The 17,802-nt window shown below is 34.7% G+C and overlaps 1 protein-coding gene across 2 annotated transcripts in view; it reads right to left on the reverse strand.

The window, feature by feature from the left end:
• GMPS (guanine monophosphate synthase) overlaps positions 1–17,802 on the reverse strand; it is a 62,024-nt gene that overhangs the window by 14,601 nt on the left and 29,621 nt on the right. For both annotated transcript variants that reach the window (XM_032408383.1, XM_032408385.1), the window contains exons 5-10: positions 14,512–14,615; positions 8,047–8,240; positions 7,625–7,790; positions 4,385–4,536; positions 3,728–3,901; positions 2,131–2,236 (exon numbers count right to left, since the gene is read on the reverse strand). In XM_032408383.1, the coding sequence (XP_032264274.1) occupies positions 2,131–2,236; positions 3,728–3,901; positions 4,385–4,536; positions 7,625–7,790; positions 8,047–8,240; positions 14,512–14,615 (896 nt within the window). The remainder of the gene's footprint in view (positions 1–2,130; positions 2,237–3,727; positions 3,902–4,384; positions 4,537–7,624; positions 7,791–8,046; positions 8,241–14,511; positions 14,616–17,802) is intronic.

Consider the following 17,802-nt stretch of genomic DNA (forward strand, 5'->3'; position numbering starts at 1 on the left):
TGAGAGACGGGGAGGGGCAGAGGGAGAAAACCCCAGGCAGACTCCCTGTCAAGAACGGAGACCAACTGGGGGGCTGATCCCACGATCCTGAGACCATGACCCGAGCCGAAACCAAGAGTGGGAGACCCAACCAACTGAGCCCCTCCACTTCAAGTTTTTTTAAGTGTTTTATTTCAAATGTAACTATTAGTTTCCCATCCAACTCACCATTTTTTAGAATGCTTTAGTTCTCTTTACATCAATGATTTCTATCTCCTATTTTTGGTAGCCCATGTATTAAGTGTCACAAAATTCTCCAATAAATATTAATTCACAATATATGCACCCATCTTTTTTAAACTTATTAAAGGAATTTTTAAATATATAGAAAAGTAAAGAGGACAGTGTAATGAACCACCTTATTATTCATCACCCATGTTCAACTACCAATCTAATTTAGGAAGAAGAATATGCTGTTTAAAAAAAAAAAGTACAACAGTGTTTAATTCCAAAAAATGCAAACTGGTATTTCTATTTTACCAAATACTTAAAAGGATGAAAACATAAGGTATGTGTGGATCTAAAAAAAAATGGATTCTGCTTCTTTACTATAACAGAAAAGGTATCCTGTGAGATACTTGGTTATAGACAAAACCTTAGCCATGTTCCATTAATTCCTCAGTTTCATGCTTCATCTGTAGAATAAACAGCTTATTTAAAGTAAGTAGTATGCCTTATTTTTTTAAAAGCACCAAAATATTTTTTACCAAAGAAATCTTACACAATAAAAAAAATCCAATATATAAATAGACTTTTAAAAGTCAAGTGATTCTAGTGCAATGATGACCAAGGACACAGGACCACTTGGCTCCCTCCATTACATTCACACACAATCCTTTGCCAACACACAGGTTAGAGACTGAACATCTTGAATTCCCAGATTTGAAGTTTATTAATACAAATAGCGCTAATCACCACATGAGTTATACCTTTGTGAGATTGCTTATAGGACCAATATGATATTTAAGAATACAAGTTCTGAGGTGAGACAATCAAGGCTAGAATCCCAGCTCCAAACCTAATCTGCATTAACTTTTGGCAAATTAGGCTCTGTTCCCAAAATTTCCTCATCTATAAAGCAGAATAATGGTAGTTTTATTGTGAGGATCAAATAAGACAGTTGTAAAATATTTAGCAGAATGCCTAGCACATACTAGTACTTAAGAATTGTTAACTTTTACTATGCTTAATTAGACCATTCTCTCGACTCATCACCTAATGACTAGTATAAAGAACCAGAAACTGAGGTACAAGACTTACCCAAGCTCAAGAACTTCTAACAAAAACAGTTTAAGACTCTCAGTCCTAACTTTAAATAAATACCACCTTCAGTTAGTTATTTTTCTATATGACAGCAGCAAATGACTATTTAAACTGAGTATTTTTTATTTGTTCATGAATTCGTTACATACAGCCCTATGCAAAGAAGTAATTCATTCAGATAAGTAGTCAACCATAGGATTAGGATTGCAGAGAACCACGTTTTAACCTTGTCTTCCATGGAAGGCATCATGGTATAGTAGAAAGAACATATAAATTGCAGCTCTAACACTAAGAATTGTATGGCAATGTGGGGTACCTGGGTGGCTCAGTTTAAGCATCTGACTCGATTTCGGCTCAGGTCATGATCTCAGGGTTGTCAAATCAAGCCCCATGTTGGGCTCTGCACTGGGTGTGGAGCCTGCTTAAGATTCTCTCTCCCTATCCCTCTGCCCTTCCCCCTGCTGGCATTCACGCTCACTCTAAAATAAATAAATAAAATCTTAAAAAAAAAAAAAAAAGAATTGTGTGGCAATGTTATTAAAATATCTCTATACCTTGTTTTTCTCATCTGATGGCAACATTATAGGCCAGACTCACTGGGGTGGTGTAATATTTAAATATAAATACAATGGAAAATAATTATGTAAGAAAATGAAGTATATACAATAGATATTAAGAAGAATTTTGTTCCCTACCCACACTTTCCTTTCTCTAAAGTTACATATTCCGAGATAAAAAGTTATTTCAAAATTGTCTGAACTGATTTTTCTTCAACATGAAAGTCTAATGACAAATTGAGCAATTCCTTTTTTTTTTTTTTTTTTTTACCTGGAAATGGATGCCTGGAAACTAACTCTTCTGGAAGTCCAAGTTCTCTGCCTAAAATTCTTACTTCATCCTTATGAAAATCTTTCAGAGGTTCTATTACTTTTCCCTACAGAGGGAAAAAGCCAATTAATACAAATTAGTAATGAAAATGACATGGAAAATAAAGAATAACATATTATTGGCCTTTCCTGTTGATTTTTTAATCTAAGGTGAAAGACATTTCTTAAAATTTCGTATCTTAAACTATCTTCTCCCATGTGTTCATAAGGAATTAGATGAATATTTTACTGATCTTCGTACTTCTCTTTGAAACACATTTTAAACATAAACCTTTCAAATATAAATAAATCAGAGCAGTCCTACCCACCATCTCTGATCTAGTTCTCATTAGAATACAAGGCAATTAGAAAACATCATACTAGTGTTTCAAAATTAAAGCTCTCCAAATGATACCATGAAGTGAAAAGACAACCTACTCCTATTTGATAAAGGACCTACAGACAACTACTCCTATTTGATAAAGGACCTACAGAGTGTATAAAGAACACTTACAATTCAGTAATAAAAAGATAAATAAACTAATTAAAAATGTGCAAAAAATCTGAATAGATATTTCTAAGAAGATATACAAATGGCCAATAAGCACATGAAAAGATGCTCAACATCATTAGTTTTATTAAGAAAATGCAAATCAAAAGCACAATGAGATATCACTTCACATCCACTAAGATGCCTAAAATAAAGACAGATAGTAGCCATCTTAATGAGTGTGAATTACAAAAAAAAAAAAAGAGAGAGAAAATAACAATTGTTGGCAAGGTGTGGAACATTGTTGGTGGATTATAATATGATATAACTGCTTTGGAAATATTAAGAAGTCCCTTTTAAAAATTAAAAATAGAATTACCATGGGGTGCCTGGCTGACTCAGTCAGTAGAGCATACAACTCTTAATCCTGGAGTTTTAAATTCAAGCTCCATGCTGAGTGTAGAGATTACTTAAAATCTTACAAAAACAAAACAAACAAAAACTACCATATGATCCAGCAATACTGCTTCTTGTATATAACAAAAAAAAAAAACAAACCTGAAAGCAGGGTCTCCAAGAGATATCTGCCAACTCATGTTCATAGCAGCACAATTCACAATAGCCAAAAAGTAGAAGCAACCCAAATGTCCATTAACAGATAAATGGATAAACGAAATGTGTATATACATACAATAAATTATTATTTAGCCTTAAAAAGGAAGGAAATCCTCTCACATGTTACAACATGGATAAACCTTGAGGACCTATGCTAAATGAAATAAGCCAGTCACAAAAAGACAAATGATTTCACTTTTATAGGATATCTAAAGTAGTCAAATTCATGGAGACAGAAAGTAGAATGGTGGTTACCAGGGGCTGGGAAGAAGGAGAAGAGAGTAGCTGTTGTTCAAGGGATATAAAGTTCCAGTTTTACAAGATGAATAAGTTATGGAGATCTGTGTCACAACAATGCAAATATACTTAATATTACTGAACTATCCATTTAAAAATGGTTCAGGGAGAGGGGGAGGGAGAAAGGCTTTATGGCAAAGTTCTCATAAGCTTTTACCTCTTCTCTCAACTTTCTGATAAGCTCTGTGTCATTGTGATGGGTTTTGATGAGTTCAGCTTTGCCACTTGCAACAAGGGATGCACTTTCAATTAAATCAGGCCGTAAAGTACCTTGGGCAAGGAAAACCTCCTCCGGTTTCAGGTTCATTTCTCCAATTACTTCATTGGCAATCTATAACCAAGAGGAGTAAAACAGCCTTTTAAAGAGATGAATCTTTAAAAAAAGATAACAAAGTCTTTTTTATTTATACTTTCGACAAGATTTCTCAGAATCCTTTTGCAATACTGACCAAGAGATAAAATCCACACCAACTCCCAAAGTAAACTCTTTTAAGAACATATGCTTTAGAAAGATTCATAAAGATAGGCAAACATTCAAGAGCCTGAAAACTAGCCATTGAAATACTCAAAGAACTAAAAAGTCTAATATCAACTGAAACACCTATTCTTAAAATAGTTAAAAGAAAAGCCTGGCAACATAAGTATATGTATTTTTTAAAAACAAGTCAGTATAATAGTAACATACACTAAAATTCTTAATCAAAAAAAAAACAATCAAAATTAGCAAATTTGATTATTTCATATAAGGACAAGGAAAAACAAATACTAAAATTCACACCAAAAATAGTACACATTGTGGATATTAAAAAGGTACCTTAACAAAAGTATCCCCAATAATTTTTCTTTTCTCTTCAGGACTTGTTGTCATATTTAATGTTTTGCTAATTCTTTTTCGTGGAGTTCTATCTTCATCTGATATTGGTAGGGTTGTTGTTCCGTTGTAGAAAGAATGAGCAGCATTTATCACTGAGGAAGAGAAGAGAAGCACATTTTAAAACTAACAGAAGATTTTAAAAAACATAAATAATGGGTCAAACTACAGAAAGAAAACCTAGATCGATCTTTTATCTTTTATCTTTTATCTTGGCTACATATTACAGAACTACCAATAAACCACGATTAATAGAGTCCAGACACAGGAACTTACTAAATTTTGTTTTTTTGAGAATCCTGTGGCATTTAGTAATCTAAGGCCATAATATCATACATTATGCTGGTTGCTTTCCTGTATTCAGTGCCCCACCAGAACAACAAGCAAAAGCCAAAGGAAGAAGCATAGCCCCAAGGGAACTAAAAGTAGTGGTTCATATACAGGGATCAAAGTCCTCCGAACTGCACACTGAATTAAACAGTCTCTTGAAAAACTGATGTTTATCAGCATACATTTAACAATCACTGGCTATCCTTTTATTTTTAAAGAGCAAGGTACTTAAAAACTTACTAAGATCTCTATTTTGTAGTAAGGCTGAACAACTGGTGAACCTCACTGAAATACAGCTGGCTATTTCACTGGGGGACACCAGTGAATTTGTAGCTCTTTCTCTTAAACTGGTCAATTACCCCAGAAAAGACACCTCCAATCTCCTGCCTATCAGCATTCTGATAACGAAACACCAGAAGGCAGGGAGAGAGTCACCATTCAGTATACAGATTTTTGCTTCACCCTACTGTTTCTAATGTAGAATCTTATTTCCACCCTCAACTATGCCTGGTATTGATATGCGCAAGTCCAAAGTTTCTTTTACGCAGCCTCTCTAGAGAATAAGTCCACAGTCTTCCCATAGGGAGGGATAGCAATTTATTCCTGTGTTAAGGAAAAGAACCGCCTTCTCAGATTTTCAATCAAACTGTTTTAGGCTCACCCAGAGAACCACACCCCACAGGGAAGCCAATGTTTCCAAATCTTGAGCCTCCCCACAAGTCCTGCTTTTGTTAGTTTCCTCCCCTTAGCAACATTTTACTAGATATGTCTCCTCAGACAAGGGAAAGGAAAGCAAAAATAAACTATTGGGACTACATCAAAATAAAAAGCTTTTGCACAACAAAGGAACCCATCAACAAAATGAAAAGGCCACCAACTGAATGGGAGAAGATATTGCAAAGGACATATCTGATAAGAGATTAATATCCAAAATATATAAAGAACTTCTACAACTCAACAGCAAATATACAAATAACCCAATCAAAAAATGGACAGAGGACCTGAAGAGACATTTCTCCAAAGAAGATATACAAAAGGCCAACAGGTACATAGAAAGATGTTCAATATCACTACTTATTAGGGAAATGCAAATTAAAACCACAGTGAGGTATCACCTCATACCTGTTAGAATGGCCATCACCAAAAGACAAGAGATAATAAATGCTGGCGAGGATGTGGAGAAAAGGGAATCCGTGTGCAATGTTGGTAGGATTGTAAATTGGTACACCCACTATAGAAGAGTTTTGAGGGGCTCCTGGGGGGGCTCAGTCAGTTAAGTGTCCAACTTGATTTCAGTTCAGGTCATGATCTCAGTGTGGTGAGATTAAGAGTCCCACACTGGCCTCCATGCTCAGCGTGGAGTTTGCTTGAGATTCTCTCTCCCTCTGTCCCCCGGCCCCGCTCACACTCCCTCTCTCTAAAATAAATAAAATCTTAAAAAAAAAACAAGTTTTTGGAGGATCCTCAAAAAATTAAAAATAAAACTACCATGTGATCCAGCAATTCCACTTCTGGAGAGATACCCGAAGGAAATGAAAACACACAAAAAGATATCTGCACTCCCGTATTCATAGTAGCATTATTTGCAATAGCTAAGGTATGGAAACAACCTAAGTGTCCATCAATGTATGAATAAAGATGTAGTACACACACACACACACACACACACACACACAGGAAAATTATTCATCCATAAAAAATAAGGAAACCTACCATTTGTGACAACATGCATGGACCTTAAAGGCATTATGTCAAGTGAAATAAGACAGAGAAAGACAAATACTGTATGATCTCACTTATATGTAGAATCTAAAAAATGAAACTCACAGAAAAAGAGATCAGACTTCTTATCAGAGGTGGAGGGTGAGGAGAAGGGGAATTGGAAGAAGACGGATAAAAGGTACAAACTTCCAGTTACAATATAAGTAAGTACTAAGGCTGTACTGTACAACATGACGATTATAGCGAATACTGCTGGCTGATACATAGAAAAGAGTGAATCCTAAAAGTTCACATCATAAAAAGAAAAATATTTTTCCTTTTTATTGTTCCCATATGAGAAGATTGATGTTAGCTGAGACTACTGTGATAATTCTTTCAAAATATATGCAAAATCTAATCATCATGCTGTAGCCTTAAACTTATACAGTGATGTAAGTCAATTATTTCTCATTAAACTAGAAAAAAAAAGTGACTATGGACTCTTCACTTCTCTTCTCTGTATAAGCCTTTCAGTTTGTAAAATAATCTGTACATCCATATTTGTTGTAGGAAGACTTGGAAATTCTCATACATAAATAATATTATGGATGGGAAAAGATAACTCAAAAAGAGTGAACGAGTAGAAGAGAATAGAATGACAGATGGAATTTTATTGATTTTTTTTATTGATTTGATTTTTTGGAATTTCTATTGATTTCAGTTTTAAAATTTATCCTAGGACCCCTCTTGAACCAGATAATTACAATGTAAAAGTAAAAAACATAATTATAAGTTTACTGGGAAACCTGTACTTGTTTGTTTTTTGTGTTTTTTTTAAGATTTGAGAGAGTGTGTGTGCCTGTGTGAGCACACAAGAGCAGGGGGTGGGGTCGGGGGGATGAGGGCAGAGAGGGAGAGAATCTCAAGCAGGCTCCCCACTGAGCACGGAACAGGAGGCAGGGCTCATTCCCACACCCTTGAGATCATGACCTGAGCCAAAATCAAGAGTCGGACACTCAACTGACTGGGGCACCCAGGCACCTCTGGAAACCTGTACTTGGTTAAGACAATGAGCTCACTCAAACCATAACGCTAGATCTGATTTGTTAAATAAGTCCTCACATATAGACTTTTCTGGGGGCTCATCAATACCTTTGACCTGAATTCCAAGCTTTTTGAGGGCTTCTTCTACAGACTGGCTTTCTCGTTTTCTCATAAAGCCATTATCAATGTGCACAGCAATGACTTGATCTTGGTTCAAAGCACGATTCAGCAAAGCTGTACAAACTGTTGAGTCTACTCCACCACTGAGTAAAACCTACAAGGTGAAATTAAAAATCAAGTTGAGTACAATAAACAACAAAAAAATAAAAACTATCAGCTTAAATCATTACCTTTAAAAACACTGATTTTATCAAAAATAGATATGGTAATTGAAAAAGCACTCTGAAACAGTGCAACTCACAAAACATCCGATGACCCAGTCAACATTTAAGGGCTATGGTGCTGAAGCCAGCTCTGACTTCTAGCATTACTGACATAAATTTGTACACTTTCAGATGTAAATTCCTTACCAAAACTTTTGATGTGCCTACTCTTTCTTTGATCTCTCGAATGCACTCAAGTTCTCTGTTCTGCACAGTGAAGGTCCCACTGCACCCAGCTATATCATAGAGGAAATTCTTCAGGATTACTTTCCCATTTTCTGTAAGGCCAACTTCAGGGTGGAACTGTGCTCCGTACAATTTTTTAGATTCATTTGCTATACCTTTAATAGAGAAAATAATCACAAATTAAAAATGTTTTCATGTGGAAGACTCAACTAAGTACCCATAGTAATTCCTCACGATTTCTTCCTCTATAAATATAAAAACTGATACAACTTAGTGCATTTTTAGCTACAGGGGGAAAAAAAAAAAAACATAAAACAAAAACTACGTTGCCACAATTTTTCTTTAAAAGTCCTTAGGTAGCAATTAGTGCACTATATAGGACAGTGAAATAAGTCCTACAGAGATTACCTCATAGTACTTTCCTTCTCCACCCAGATTACTTTGTCTATTTAATACAATGATAACTCAATTTTGGCTCTCAGTTCCACATGGCTTTCATATGCAATATACTGCTATCAATTTTATGTATTAGAAAAACCTCATGTATTAGGCCTGTCAGAATATTCTATGTATTCCTTTCTTAGATACTATTAACCACAAATGTAACTTCATGGATTTGAGTAATGTGTTTCTGACAAATTATGAATTATTTACTAAGCAAAAGATGATAGGCTAGATGTTTTACCTGTGTATGCATTACCCCTATTTACGGCTCTGAGATATCAAGAAACTTACAGCTGTTTAAGTAGTTAAATCAGGCTTAGCAGGCTCCCAAATTCATACTCATTCTATTATACCACGAAACCTCACATTTTCTTTACTTGGGTTCTAGGACACCACTCTCTCTTAGTTCATTTATTTCACTGTCTGCTCCTTCTTAATCTTTGTTGTTTCCTCCTCATCTTATCCATCTCTACACATGAAAGTTGCCCAGTACACAGCCTTTAAATCTCTCCTCTATACATTGAGTGATCTACAACTCTCATAACTTTACATTCACCCATATGATGGTAAACCCCCAAATTTATACCTCCAGCTCAATTTTCTACTCTACAGTCTAGACTCCTATATACAACTGCATATTCATACCATTTTTTCTATGTTTAATAAGGCATCTTGAATTTAATCTACAAACTTGAATGACTGCATTCTTTCCTTTCAAGTAAACAGAAACTTCAACTTTCTGGATGGTTGGATCAAAAAACATGGAAGTTAAAACTCAATTATACCCTTTTTTCCCCACTCCAAATGCAATCCAACAGGAACTCCTTAGTCTCTCCATTCAAAACATATCAGAATCCAATCTCATTTAAGAAGATTAAAATCCTATCAAACATCTTTTCCAACCACAATGGTAAGAAACTAGAAATTACAAGAACAAAACTAGAAAATTCACAAATACGTGGAGATTAAAAAACATGCTCCTGACAAAGGAATAGGTCAAAGGATAAATCAAAAGAGGAAAAAAAAAAAAAAAAAAAAACCCAAGACAAATAAAAATGGAAACATAACACCCAAAACTTATGGGATGTAGCAAAAATAATTCTAAGAGGGAAGTTTATGGCAATTAATAACTACATCAAGAAAAAAAGATCTCAAATAAACCTAGATTCCACCAAAAAAAACTGTTACAACAAATAAACAATTTCAGTAAGGTTGTGGAATAGAAAATCAACATACCAAAGTCAGTTGTGTTTCTATAAGTTAAACTATCAGAGAAATTAAGAAAACGTTCCCATTTACAATAGCATCAAAAAGAATAAAATATTTAGGAACAAGCTTAACCAAGGAGGTGAAAGATCTGTATACTTAAAACTCTAAGACAATGATGAAAGAAATTGAAGGCACAAATAAATGAAGAAATATCCTATGTTCATAGATTAGAAGAATATTGTTAAAATGCCCATTCTATCCAAAGCTATATACAGATTCAATTCAATCTCTATCAAAATTCCAATGACTTTTTCATAGAAATAGAAAAAAGGAATCCTAAAATGTGTATCAAACCACAAAAGACCTCAAAGAGCCAAAGCAATCTTGAGAAAAAAAGCAAGAGGCATCACATGTCCTGATTTCAAACTACATTACAAAATGACAGTAATCAAAACAGTACTGTACTGGCATAAATACAGACACACAAACCAAGTAAACATACATACACATATATACACACACACATAATATATACACACTAAATGGAGTATTACTCAGCTTTTAAAAGGAAGGAAATCCTGTCATTTGCAACAATACAGATGAACCTGGAGGGCATTAGGCTAAGTGAATTGAGCCAAAGATAAATACTGAATGGTATTGCTTATATGTAGAATCTTAAAAAAAATAAAAAGTTGGACTCAGAAATAGAGAATGGAAAAGTGATCACCAGGGCCTGGCTGGAGGAAATAGGGAGAGGTGGTAAAAGGGTACAAACTTTCAGTTGTAAGATGAATAAAGTCTGAGGGCCTAATTAATAATATGGTGACTTATTATTGATAACACTGTATTGTGTAATCTAAATTTGCTAAGAAAACAGAACTTAAATGTTCTCACACAAAAAAAAAGGCAAATATGTGAGGTGATGGATGTGTCAATTAACTCCATGGGGGAATCTTTTCATTATGTGTACCTATATTAAATCAGCACATTGTATACTTTAAATACTTTACAATGTTGTCAATTAATCTTAGTAAAGCTAAAAAATTAAATTAAAAAAAGGTTGAGAGAAGAAAAAAAAACTACCAACCTAGAATTCTGTACCCTGAGAAATTATCCTTCAAAAGTGAAGAAAAATAGACTTTCTCAGACAAGCAAATATTGAAGCTGTTTGTTGCCAGCACATAGGCCTTGCAAGAATGGATAAAAGAATTTCTTTAGAGAAAAGGAAAATGATAAAGGTCAGAAACTTTAGTCTACATAAAGAAAAGAACATCATTCACAGTTCCTGGCTCACAGATCCCAAAACCTTTGGAATTTCTTAAGAGATTAGAGCTTAAAGGTATCTCTCATATTCATAAGGTGACTTTTGGAAAGCACCTAAGGATGGGGGCTGGTTACCAGGGGGAGACAACCATGTGATTAGAGACTTGGAACTTTCAGTCCCAACCTCCTAGACTCCACGGAGGGGAGAGGGGCTGGAAGATGAATCAATTACTAGGAAGCAATGATTTAATCAATCATGCCTATGTAATGAAGCCTCCATAAAAACCCAAAAGGATGACGTTTGGAGAACTTCCAGGTTAATGAACATGTGCAGTTTGGGGAGAGTGGTGCACCTGGAGAGGGCATGGAAGCTCCATGTCTTTCCCCATTCTCTGCCCTATAAATCTCTTCCATCCGGCTGTTCCTGAGTTATATCCTTTTATAATAAACCAGGGATCTAGTGGTAAAATGTTTCTCTGAGTTCTGTAAGCCACTCTAGAAAACTAATTGAAACGAGGAAGAGGTCATGAGAACCTCTGATTTACAGCCAGTCAGTAAGAATACAGGTAACCTGGACCTGTGACTGGTGTCTGAAACCCAAGGAGGGGGTCACTAGAACCTCCAATCTATGGTTTTTCAGTCAGAGGCACAGGTGATAACCTCGGCTTGTAACTGGTGTCTGAAGTGTGTGTGGGTAGGGAAGGGGGGGTGGTCTTGTGGGATGCAGCCCTCAACCCGTGCAATCTGGTGCTATCTCCAGGTACATAGGGTCAGAATTGAGATGAACTGAGGTGACTGCTCAAATACTATACTGGTGTATAAGAATTGTTTGTTGGTGTAGGAAACACTCCCCAACTCTCCCCACACACTGGAAATTGCTCTCAGAACACCAAAAGACAGCAAAAACAGTGCTTAGAAGGAAATTTTCAGCACTGAATACATATATTAGGAAAAAAGAGATTTAAATTCAATCGCCTAAACTTCCACCTTCAAGAAATGAGAAAAGAGGGGCAAATTATATCCAAAGTAAGCAAAAGAAATAATAAAAATTAAACAAATCAATGAAACTGAAAACAGGAAATCAACAGCAACCACCACCACCACCACCACCACCACCAACAAAACTAAAAGCTGGTTTTTTGAAAAGATCAATAAAATTGGTAAGCCTTTAGCCAGGTTAACTAAGAAAAAGAGGACACAAATTACTAATGTCAGAAATGAAAGAGGAGACATCACTACAAGTCTCATGGACACTAAAATAATAAAGGAATACTATGACTAACTCTATGTCCACAAGTTTTATAACACAGATGAAATGGACCAATTCTTTGAAAGACACGACTTACCAAAACTCACACAAGAAATAGATAATTTCAATAGGCCTCTATCAGTTTTAGAAGTTACATGATCTGATTCAACAGAGGCAGAAAAGGCATCTGAAAAAAAATCCAACACCCATTCATGATAAAAACTCTCTGTAACTTGGAATATAGGGGAACTTCCCCAACTTGATTAAGATTATCTTCTAAAAACCTACAGCTAAAATCATACCTAAACAGAAACTCAAAACTTTCCCACTAAGATCAGGAACAAGGCAAGGATGTTCCCTCTCCCCACTGCTTTTCAACACCATATAAAATTCCTAACTGACGCAATAAGAAAAGGAAGTAAAAGGTATACAGGCTGAGAAAGAAGAAATTAAACTGTCACAGATGACATGATTATCTATATAGAAAATCTGGAAAAAAAATCAACAGAAAAACTCCAGGAACTAGTAAGTGATTACAGTAGGGTTGTAGGATGTAAGGTTAATACACAAAAGTTCACTGCTTTCCTAAATACCAGCAATGAACAAGTGGGATTTGAAATTAAAAACAATTAGCACCCAAATAAATGAAATACTAAGGTATAAATCTAACAAAATATGTACAAGATCTATATGAGAAAACAATCACTCTGGACCACTTCCACCTCTACCACACTATTCCCTACACTACTGTCTCCTCTCCTGATTGCTGCAGTAGATTCCTAGCTGATCTCCCTACTTCTACATTTGACCCTTTTTCTTTTCTCCTCACTATAGCCAAGGTAATCCTGAAATTAGATCATAAGTAAAGCCAACAATTTCATAGTGGCCTCAAATGGCCTGTGTCCTGGCCCCCCTGACCATCCCTCTAACCTCATCTTCTACCACTCTCCTCCATGCTTACTCTACTCCAACCATGTAGTCTTCCTTGCTGTTCCTCAAACATGGTCCCATCCTGGGAGCTTTGTACTGCTATTTCCTCTTCCCCCAAATATCCAAAAGGGTCAGCACTTACTTCCTTCATGTTCAGTATCATTTTATAGGAATACCTTCCCTGAATATCCTATATAAAAGAGTAACAACCTTAAACACACATATTCTGCAACACTCTTCTCTTCCTGTATTTCTTTTCAATGTACTTAAACACTATCTGACACTTGACATATTCTGTATTTGTTTATTAGCTGTCCCATCCCTTCCCCAAACTGGAATGTTAAACAGAGATTTTTGTCCACTTTGTTCATTACTTTACCCTTGGCACCTGGAAATGTTACTGGCACAAAGCACACAAATATTGGTTGAATGAATACAAATACATAAGCCATCTACCACTGTTAATCTTAAGTAAAAACATTTCAATACGAAAACCATTCTGGATCATTCCTATTCTTATGTTAAGTAATTGCAGGCAAATTACTCAATTCAGTTTATCCATGACAAATCTTTTTTCAACTTACTGTTGAGGTGTGGCATTTCAAACAAAAAGAACTTTATTGATAAATCCACTTTTTTTTTTTTTACTGACTTCCAGGATTATTGATAATTATTTACATAACAACTATTCAAATAAGCAAGTCAAAAAAAATCACAAACTGCCAGAAAATCAATTCCTCTTCCTCAAAAAAGAAGAGAATAAAAATGGCTTTAAAGTACAGATTAGCAAAATTTCTACAAAGGGCTAAATCATAAAAATTTTAGGCTCTGTGGAACATATGCATACAGTCCCTGTCTTTTATTATAACCCTTCAATAACATAACAGGCTATAGGCTAGATCTAACCCACAGGTAACAGTTTGCCAACCCTGCCTCAGAGAAATGTCCTGAGTGCTTAGTCTGGTGTTTCACAGATGTCCAAGATATATGCCTATGTACACCTGAGAAAGGCATTTAAAAACCCAATTATGAATAAAGCACACTAGAAAAATAGACCATTCTCAAATTTTTCCTGAGCCATAAAAGTAGTGTTTTACATCTGGAGAACTTTTATTAGAATGAACATTTTTTAAAGTATTTCAGAGCAAACCAGTAAGTGACTTCTAAATAATCTAATATTAAATTCCCTTCATAAATTAATGGTTGATCCTATGACATTTACAGTATCTTTTAAAAATAAAAAAAAAACAGTACCTCATACAGAAACATATTCTTAGACTCTTTAGAGAAGTTTTTTAAAATGAAATCTGCAAAAGTTTTAAAATTTTCACCTGCCACAATGTTCCCAGAACGTGCCACAACCTTGAATCCGTCAGCTACTTTGTCTACACTATCTCCATGAGTAAGCAAAACAATTTCTTCCTTCTGAAGACCCCTAAACATACAAAAAATAAAACACAACACAGAAATATCTTAATTAAAGACATGGTCAATGGGATCTTATGCTTTATTTTTTTCCAGCTTTACTGACATATAATTGACATGTAATAGTGTGTAAGTTAAAAATGTACAACATGATGATTTGATATATATATATAATGAAATAATTACCACAGTAAGGTTAGTTAACACATACATCACACATCACATAATTACCATTTTTTTATGTGTATGGGGAGAACATTTAAGATCTACTCTCAGCAACTTTTAAGTATACAAGACAGTTGTTAACTGTAGTCACCATGCCTGAACATTAGATCCCCAGAACTTATTCATCTTATAACTAGTTTGTTCTTTTCCTTTAAAATACTAACTCACCATATGTGTAAATCAATAAAATAGAAAAAAAAAAGTATGTAGCAGTGCAACACTGCTAGAATTTAAATTTATTCTGTGCATTATAAATAAAGCCAAAAGGAGTATTAAATCTCAAAAAAGGCAATCTGTAAAAACTGAAAACTGAAAAAAATATATTTAAAAAGTTGGTGGTATAACCACATGCATAAAAAATTATTTCAAGAAGCTACAAAATAATAATTTCAACATTTTTTCTCTATTAGGATTTATCTTAAGAGAAGGCATTTCAGAGATCTAAACATTCAGTAGTTTTATATCAGAAAGTAAAAGTACTAATACTGATATTGTTATTTTGCAGCTATATATACTGTAAATGCATGCATGTTATAGGTTAAAACAAATATTAAATAATTAGGAATTGAGGTTTTCAGCCTCAGAGTAAGGAGATACAAAAATCAAAGTTGTTATAAAACCCCATAAACTTTCATTTTAAATGGAAATAAGAGTATACACGGATTTTGTTTTCTCTAAAAGAATACATATTGACTAAATTTATTCACTGAAAGGGCCTAGAAACAAAGACAACCCAGTAGCAATGTGGACCTCTATTTCTCATGCCAAACACGTTAAAGGCATAGGTTAAAGAAGATGTAACATTCATCAAATGCAACATGTGGACTTTCTCTCGACCCTGATTCAAACAAATCAACTATAAAAAGATATTTCTTACATTATGAGAAAATCTGACAGAGGACTGAATATTAAATATTAAGAAGTAAAAAAAAAAAAGTAAATTAAAAATAAAGCAAGAAAATAAACTACATTAAAGCCAAATGGATGTTTCAGGTTTACTACTGTTGTCATCGTTGTTGCTTAGGATTAATGTATGTTGTGAACGAGTTCCACAATTTTACAACTAGGAAGACAGACAGAAAACTTTAAATTTTAACCGGATCTTGGGGGGGAAATTGGAGGAGGAGACGAACCATGAGAGACTATGGACTCTGAGAAACAAACTGAGGGTTCTAGAGGGGAGGGGAAGGGGGGATGGATTAGCCTGGCGATGGGTACTAAAGAGGGCACGTATTGAATGGAGCACTGGGTGTTATATGCAAACAGTGAATGATGGAACACTACATCAAAAACTAATGATGTAATGTATGGTGACTAACATAATAAAATTTTTTTTTAAATGCAAAAAAATATATATTTTTTAACCAGATCTTTAGATATAAAGCCTCTGCAGTATCACATACCACCATGATTCCTAAAATGGTTCTCAAGGCTAGTCACTTTAGATGCAGAAGAATGTAAGCAAAACCTCTCCATTATGAAATGGAGTAAGTGCTAGATTTCAAATGCATTTTGGTAATGAGTAGCTTCAGCTCATAAGATTATTTTGAGCCACCATGGCTTTTTTAATTAATCTTCCTTTGAAAACGAGAATATTCGAACAGATATACTTATTTTTGCTCTTCCTCAAAATTAAAGAGGAGACAGCCACAGCCAGTTTTGTTTATAATCTGGGATATCTCCATTTCAGATAATAAGTTTATAACTTGGATTTTAAAATTTCTGATCTGTCCAATTTGGAGAAAACTATTCATTAGAAATTAATTTAGGCACAAGCATGTTAACAAAACATACCTATAACTAAAAATAATTAGCACAATTAAAAGAAATGATAACAAGAAGTAACTGCATAATGGACAGACTTGAGGAATCACTATGTTGTACACTCGAAACTAATGTTAACACTGTGTCAACTATACTTCAATTATAAATAGATAAAAGTAAATTTCTTGGATTCACACACACAAAAAAAGGGGTAACTGTGGCTCACTAAATGACATCAGTTTTATAAATTTTATAGATTTAATGCAGTAAGGGGGAAACGTAGTTTTAAAGTAAAAATGAAATTTAAGGGGCTCCTGGCTGGCTCATTCGGTAGAACATGCAACTCTTGATCTCAGGGTTCTAAGTTTGAGCCCTGTTGGGTGTAGGATTACTTCAAATCTTTTAAAAAAACGAAAAAATAAAAATGAAATTTAAGTCAAAATGAAGCAAGTCAGGGGGCACCTGGCTGGCTCAGTCAACAGAGCATACTACTCTTGATTCTGGGGTTGTGAGTTTGAGCCCCACACTGGGTGCAGAGATTATTTAAAAATTAAAAAAAAAAAAAAAAAGCAAGTGAGTAACCCTATCAACAGTCCCCTAAAATGAGCTTTACCCAAAACATGGAAAACTCCCAAAAAAGAAAGCTTCTGGTCCTCTAGAAAACTGAATGAAAATGCAGCCATGTTTTTTTTAAGTCAAGCAGAAGATAAATGGTTCCAGGAAGGGAGTGAATAGCTCATCCACCAATTTTAAATAGATTAGAGCTATAGCACCTAATCTCTTGTTACCTAGAACAAAAATCAATTAATACATTCACTATATTAAAAGATAGTATGCTAGGTACAGTTATGCTCAACGTAGAGAAAGTGAGCAGGAGGGAAACATAACACATATTTAATAATGAGTCCAACAAACTGGTTGTGTGCTAAGTACCCAGCAAAAACATGAGGGAAGAGATAATACAAACACATTTGGTAGATGCAAGATAGTTTAAAACATCCATTTGCCACATCGGGCACATTAATGTTTAGAATCACACTCCAAAGAGTAAAAAGGAAAAACTACAAATGTTGGCATTCCCAAACAAGGATCCAAGACTGCACACATGCTTTTAAGTTATGTCATAAGTGCTTTCCTTACCCCTACTTAGCATCACCACCATCCTCTGCCACCCTGACACTCAAATGGAAAACAAATATGACAGTTAC

Source organism: Phoca vitulina, unplaced genomic scaffold (genome assembly GCF_004348235.1).
Source record: "Phoca vitulina isolate PV1807 unplaced genomic scaffold, GSC_HSeal_1.0 scaffold10, whole genome shotgun sequence".
In the NCBI taxonomy this organism is placed as follows: Eukaryota; Metazoa; Chordata; class Mammalia; order Carnivora; family Phocidae; genus Phoca; species Phoca vitulina.